Genomic DNA, 7,763 nt, shown 5'->3' on the forward strand with positions numbered 1-7,763 from the left:
CCTTGGACGCATATATCTCGTCAACCGCTCTGGGCTTTCCTCTTTATGAGTATTGTCTCATACAAGCATGTAGAAGATACCCCAACCAACGTAACTCAGTTTCACAATAAGCAGCGAAGATGATCGATAGAGGGATCTTATGCTCCCTATGTCCGATCCTTTAATCCAGTACTTATCACCCTCTGTCTTTGGGTTGACACGGAGGCAGTTGTCTTGACGGTCTATGAAGTAGAGATCAGTGGTTGTGAAGAAAGAGAAGTGCCTTACAATGTGCGGTGGAAACTGGATATCACCCTGTAGTAAAAAAAACAAACTAACATGTTAGACACATGTTGAAAAATTATTTTCAGAAAAAAAAAAGAAAATTTTAAAAAATATATAATTATCAATTTTAAATAATAATTTTATCACAAAATAATTTTATTATAATTAACTGCACTATGTATTGGATATTTGAATTATTATTGCTCTTGTTAACAAATAGCCCATTCTAATGATTAATAAAAATGGTTCTATTATACTAACCCAAACTCAGAACAAAAGTCACCAAAAAAAAAAAATACTAACCCAAACTCATACTATTAATTAAAGTAACACTAGTACATTTTTCAAACATTTTTTTCAAACCATCAGAGGCATCAGCGCCACTTTTCTCTCTCTTTTAGTGGCTTCCAGACTTTTGGTCTTCTACTCTTCTCATTCTAATTTTCTTTCCATACCAAAACAAGATATATGAAAAAAAACCATTGAAGAGAAGTAAACAGCCAAATATTAACCATTGAATGCACAATAAAGATTCAAAGAGGTATATTTCAATTTTTTTTAAAGTTAATAATAATGTCAAATATTATTTACATTATTTATTTAAAATAATTAATTTATTTTTTTTATAATAGACAGTGTTCAAAGATTGAAGTGAGGGCAAAACTCAATATAATTATTTTTGGGTGAGACTTGGAATAAAAAAATAATAAGGTAAATCAATAACTTTATTTTTGGTTATTATATATTTGTGTTTCTAAAGTTATTTGTTATTGCTCAATAGGTTGAATATTTTTTTTAAGAAAATAATATATATGCAATTATTTTTTTTGTTAGATAGTTCAAGTTAAGTTAAAAATGTCAAAGATGAAAATAATTCACTCATTTTTTAAGAGAAAAAAGAGAATATATGATGAACAAAATTCAGCTTCAGATTCTTTGAGTAATGTTCAAAATATTATTGAACAACCTGTGACACAACTTGTTCACTTCAGAGATGATAATTGATGATTTTAGTTCCATGAAGCATCGTCGAGCAAGTTTAAAAATATCAAAATCTTAAAGTATGTAGTTGAATATTGACTTTTATATAATATAATTACTCTTTTGATATATATGCTACAAATCATATTTTGTTAATTTTTTGTTATATTTTATATTTAATTGCCCCCTCTTATGAAATTTTTAGTTCCGCCACTGTATATAATATTAAAAATATTTTTAAAATAATTTGTGCACCAAATTTAATTATTTATTCTAAATACATTAGTTTAAGAAAATATGAAAAAAAAATTAGTTTTAGCATTTAACTTGTATTTTCTATCATAATTTTTCACTGGTAATATTCTTAATTAGTGCTCTTGAAATATTTGTTGGGAAGACCCATTTACATAAAACATCTTACTATTTTTGTCCTTTTCAAAATGTATGTTACAGAAGTAACAGAACCGCTTATCAAATTCGGAATATATGAAAATGTTAAAATTAATAAGCAATTATATCATGACGGTTTCCAATGTAGTCTAGGCACTGATAGCTGTGCCGGTGAACATTATCTTCTCTGATTTTACCACCAATATTCAAGTTAGTTTTAATGAGAAAAAAAAAAAAATACACTTATCCCATCACATTATTTTTCTTTGCATAGTTTGAAGCTTTTAACAATTAAGAGTTAGGGAAAATTATATTATGATGGGAATAGCATGGAATTCTCATACCCTTGAAGTTGCATACAGAGTGTTAGGATGGAGTGGTTTCTTTCTTTGGTCCTGCAGTTTCTACCCTCAGCTTCTCTTGAATTTCTTTAGGAAGAGGTATATATTGTTTTTTTTGTACACAATATGAATGATCAATTTGCACCGCTTTCAATTTAATTTCAATTCCTCTGGTTTTTTGTAGTGTGGTTGGATTGAATTTCAATTATTTGTTGTTGAACAATACCAAGCACACCTTGTATCTCATCTACAACACTTCCTTGTACTTCAGCTCTTCTGTGCGGTTTCAGTATCATCTCAAATATGGCTTCGACCAGGTATTATTATATTAATTTATTATTATTTTAATTAATTAATTAATGAACTTCTTTTCTCAAATGTTATAAAAAAATATAAAAAAAAATCTAAAATAGTCCCTGACAATTATCTCATAAGACAACGAGGCCTTGACAAAAAAAAAATATCAATCCGACCTCTGAAATTTACTTTTATGGAACTGATTAGTCCATGTGCCAAAAAAAATCAATGTTGTTTTTTTTCACAGGAACTAATCAGTCCAAAAAAACGATCCGGGACCTCGTTGTCCTTTCGAGATAATTATCAGGGGTCTTCACTCAAAAATATATTTAACTGTTATTTTATAAAAAAACACAAAAAATAAAGCACCAAGAAAAAACTTATTTTGATTTTTCTGAAATGTTGTAGATGGTACCTGTTGCTGCAAATGATGTTGCATTCTCAACACATGCTGTTTTATTGACGGGAGTGTTACTGTTTCAATGTGCAATATATGAGGTATTTTCAATATTTTGATTCCATTAATTATTTGTTAAGTTGTAATCATGTGTTGTTCTTTGTGCAGCGTGGGAATCAATCACTATCAAAAGTGAGCATAGGGATAATCTCTTTGGTGTGGATTATTGTCGGAGTTTGTTCCTTCATATCACTTCCTACTAAATCTTGGCTTTGGCTTATCTCCATTTTCAAGTGAGTGTTAATACTTAATTTAATCTCTTAAATTTGAGATCAAATTTAAATTGATCTTTAAAATTATAATTGATTTATAAAATTACAGTTGATTTTTTTTTTTGGTGGCTAAATTACAGTTGATTTAATTTAGACTCTAAAATTTATAAGAGTAATTTGCATTAGTTACTCCAATAATGACGCACTGATTTGACACATTAACTTGTTAAGATTTGATTTGTTGTTCAAGTTCTATTTGATTGAGATTTACTAGAACTCCTAGAAGTTTGGCTGCTGTTTCTCAAAATCCTCACGATAATAACAAATTTAATTTAAAAATTTTGAAGCTCTGGGAGTTGTAGTCAAAGTTATGAGAGTTTTAATAGGTATATATTATAATAGAACTTGGGTGAAGAACCAAATTTCAGTAAGTTAAAGTATGAACACGTCATTAACAGAGATAAGCTTATGAACTAAAGAAATGCATCCTCTCAATTTTTTTAATAATTGAGGGAGTAAAGTGTGATCTTCCACTATTAATTTTATAACTGAGACCAAGAATAAATATGAAACAGAGAGCAATGAAGAGTTGGAGATCATATTTTACACTCAATTTTTTTTTAACAATTGAGATGATCAATTCCCATGAACTAACGCAAGTTATGACTTTAAATTTAGAAATTCAAATTGGGTCCATTAAAATTTTAGAGGTCGGTCAATTTAAGTTTGACATTAAATTTTAGTGACCAGATTGAATATTAACTCTTTTTTTTATCTCTAAATATTTATTAAACCAATAAAATATGACACATTTTCTATGAGACACCACATCTTACACTACTTTGTATTCATTATGAATTTTATCAATCTAACCATTGAATTATGTCCTACTATCTTTGTAATCAAGTTTATCATATTTTAAAAAATTCAAATATCAATAAATATATGATCTAACATTCATTTGAAACTATAATATTTGTACAAATAAAGTGATGTTCTAATGATATATCAAATTAATTTCAAAATTTATTAAATTAATTCATATAGTTAGATGTTGAAATAAATTCAACTATTGAATTGATATGTTGGTGCAGCACAATGCAAGTAATTTTGGCAGTCATCAAATATATTCCACAGGTCAGAAACACATTCTGTTGTGCCTAAAAAAGACATTTAATTGGACTCACAACTGGTCCTTCTAGGTATATTTAATGAACTCTTTCCAAAGTTAAGACATGAATGTGAAGTTGTTGTTTGAATCAAATAACAAATATTGTTTATCTCAAGAGCAAACTCTTGTTTTAATCAAATTATAGTCATATATTCATATATATATCCATACATGAGCTCATTATTACTTCTGCTAACCTCAATTAGCTAACATTTTTTTAATTTATTATTAGAGTGAAGTGCTAAAATAAAAAGGATTACATTTCTGAAAAAAAAAATCTTAAAAAAAAAAGAAATTGGTTTGTGACCCCTAAAAGACAACTGTTCAATAAAATGGCTCAATTGAGCCCATTTTCATTAGCAGCATTATATTGTTTATATACCATATTAAAGATCAGTTTAAATTTACTTTTGGAAAAAGTACTTATTTTTTTCATTTTTTTAAAAAAAAAATTTAATAGACAAAAATTATTTCACATTTAGATAGGCTTTTTAAAAAGAATTTTAAATAAAAATACTTTTTAAAAGGCGTATCCAAATAGATATTAAATTGAATAAAAATACTTTATTTTAAAAAAAAATGCTTTTTTCACTAAAAAAGCCAATCCAAACTAACACTAAATCATTGTATTACAATATTTATATGTGCTAGGTAGACTTTGATTAACCTTAAATTAATAATTTGATTAATTTTAAATACCATTGTGCATTTTGTTTTTTTTTTTTTTATCAAAGATATGAGATTCCAACCTGCAACTATGTGACTCGAACCCGCGACCTCTTAACTGAGTATGAAGAGTCTATGCCATTTGAGTTATAACTCATTAGCCATTGTGCATTTTGTTATTGGCATAAAAGTAATTATTGTACAATAAAATACAGGCAGTTATGAATTTCATGAGAAAGAGCACAGATGGGTTTAGCATTGGAAACGTGCTACTTGATTTCTCAGGAGGAGTCACAAATTATGCCCAAATGGTTGCCCAGTCAATTGATCAAAGTTTGTCTTCTTTTCCAATTTAATTAAGTATATAGTCATTTGATTTTCTGCATTAATTTGATTATTCCTTACTTTTCTTTCTAGATTCTTGGGTGAACTTCTCTGGTAACATTGGCAAAGTGTTACTATCCCTGGTATGTACTATATATACACTTGACCAAATGATTTTTAATATTTTAAAAAAGTGTCAAATTAGTTTTCAATTTTATTTATACTAATTTTGCAGAGAGATTAAATTTTTTGAAATCTTAAAGGAATATAAGAAAACTCATGTGCAGTCAGTTTCACGCGAAGTTTATAACTGAGAGCCCTTAAATAATTTGATTGATTTGACTAAATTTTCATCTAACGACTCTCAGCTATCAACTTCATGTGAAGTCGATGTGAAGTCGACTGCACCTGAGTTTTCACCAAAAATTATTTATTATTTTATTTTAATAATGACTGTTTTGTCTAATATTTTAGATATTAAAAACTAAATTGTATTAATTTCTTTGCATAGTAATTTGTCTCTAACAAAAATTGATAAGAACCAATTTGAAACCTTTTTTTTTTTCCCTTGGCATGAAATCATTGCTATGTACACATTTTCAGGTTTCTGTATTCTTTGATGTTCTTTTCATGTGTCAACACTACTTGTTGTATCCTTCAAAGAAAGCAGCATCAATGTCACCTTCCAAACAGAATAATAGAGTGAAAGAGCCCCTTATTAAGTCACCACTTGGGTCACCTGTGCCATTGGAAAGAGTTTAGTTTCAAGTTAATTTTAAGCTTGTCCATATGTACAGCAAATCTGTGTTCAGTAGAAATGTTTTCATATAAAAATATAGTTAAAATATTGATATGTATTGTATTAAATTATTGAACAATTTTTAACTAATTTTATATAAAGACATTTTTGTGCGAATAATCTCTTCTTTTATATAATGCTAAAAATTTTCGGGGGTTGATGTCCCTGGTTAAAACTTTAAAGTCTCTGTATGCATATGGTCTATGGAAGAACTCAATTTTACCGTTTATAATAACGGCTTCGTTAGATAGACAACAAAAAATCTAAATATCAGTGAATAATGAGTTGAAAATTTAGCCTAATGAAGTTAAAAAAAAAAAATTACTTAAATGACTCAATCAAAAATTTCCATTCAGTAATTCAAAAATTTTAACCATCTTTTATATCTCAATTTACCAAAGCACCAATTTCTACCCCAAACGCTTTGTTGTTGTCATTGTCGCTTGGTCACTAATCAGCCCCCATCGTTGTCTTGATTTTCATCATTGCCGCTAGTTCGTTAACAAGGACTTTTATCAGCGTCACTCTCCTCTAGACCAGAAACGAACGGCGTTGCCCACCCCTAGTGAAAATAATCATCCACTTAAGGATAAAAATAATCATCAGCATACCTAATGAATTGAATATCCAGTATATTTTAATTGCATATAACTAAACCCAATCTAATCAAATAACCATTAACATAAGAATTAAAATAAACATCTACATACATACTAAAATGACAATCCTGAACTGGCCTTTGAAGTAGCTTCAGTGAAAGGCCGTGGTAAAAATGACGTAATGACTAACACTGCTGTTACTCCTTCAACGGTTCGACAACTATTGGCGGCGGCCACCGGTGAGGATAAATGTTCTTCTCCAGTTACTCAAGTGAAAACCACGCAATCACTAACTCAAGTGGCCATTGATGTAGAAAACCCCACAATGACTAACATTGTTGCTGCTCCTTTAATCGATGAGAATGAAGGATTGGATAAAAAAAAAGAAATCATTAAGAGAGTAAAACTGTACAAACTTTGCTGATCTCGTATGAGGAGAATGAAGAGTGGCGCGAAAACAGCGGCAACAGTGGATGGACGGTGAGCGGGAGGCGCGTTGCGCTGAGCGCCGGAGGAAGAGGTGTATCCTGCTGACCGGCGGGGGTGGAGGAGTGTCGAGTTGAGTGGTGGAGGGGAGGACCAGGATGAACGACAGTGTGAGTGGAGGAGCGGAAGAGGGTTGAACAAGGTTTTGAAAACCGGACTAGATTGGCCGATTCAACTGGAAATCGGTCACCTGTCCGGTCAGGTCCACCTCCAAAATCGCTCTGCAAAAAATGACAAAAAATCGGTCGAATCGGTAGTTAACTGCCCATTCGAAGACACACTCTTCTATCTCAACCCTAATTTCCTCTTCCACCTTCCTCCAACAAACTCCACCGTCACTACCACAATCAACGCCGGATCCGAGCTGCTGTCAGCGGATCGAAGCAGCTGTCACCGTCGCAGATCGAAGCAACTGTCAGCGCGTCGTCGTCTTGAACTATGAACTCTGAAGCTTCTGGCGTTGGCGTCGTCTGGTCGTTGGCTTGTCATCCTGGTCGTTGGCTTCTGTCAACATCGTTGTCGGGAGAGCACAGAAGGCCAGATGACTACCAGATGTCCGACAACGATGTTGACATAGATGCCCGACTACCAGAGGACAGTAATTTTTTTGCCGATTTTTTTGCAGAGCAGTCTTGAAGGTGGACCGGATCGAATAGGTGATCGGTTTTCGGTTATCGATTGAACTGGCAGTTTAGTCCGGTTTCTAGAACTTTGATATTAAGTAGAGGGTACGTTGGCTAACCCTAATAATTGAAATTCAAAAATTGATTATTCTC

The 7,763-nt window shown here is 31.0% G+C and overlaps 1 protein-coding gene across 2 annotated transcripts; it reads left to right on the forward strand.

The window, feature by feature from the left end:
* On the forward strand, window positions 1,730-6,011 carry LOC107622758 (cystinosin homolog). Of its 2 annotated transcripts, none has more exons than XM_016324780.2 (8): window positions 1,730-2,075; window positions 2,248-2,293; window positions 2,682-2,771; window positions 2,839-2,963; window positions 4,037-4,079; window positions 4,995-5,112; window positions 5,197-5,246; window positions 5,707-6,011. In XM_016324780.2, exons 1-8 carry the CDS (start codon window positions 1,951-1,953, stop codon window positions 5,863-5,865), a joined length of 756 nt encoding a protein of 251 aa, XP_016180266.1. In that variant the 5' UTR covers window positions 1,730-1,950; the 3' UTR covers window positions 5,866-6,011. The 2 variants fall into 2 exon arrangements, with proteins under 2 accessions (XP_016180266.1, XP_016180265.1); XM_016324779.2 differs by having other exon boundaries at window positions 1,739-2,075; window positions 2,161-2,293; window positions 5,707-6,007.

This window comes from Arachis ipaensis, chromosome B10 (assembly GCF_000816755.2).
Source record: "Arachis ipaensis cultivar K30076 chromosome B10, Araip1.1, whole genome shotgun sequence".
Lineage (NCBI taxonomy): Eukaryota > Viridiplantae > Streptophyta > Magnoliopsida > Fabales > Fabaceae > Arachis > Arachis ipaensis.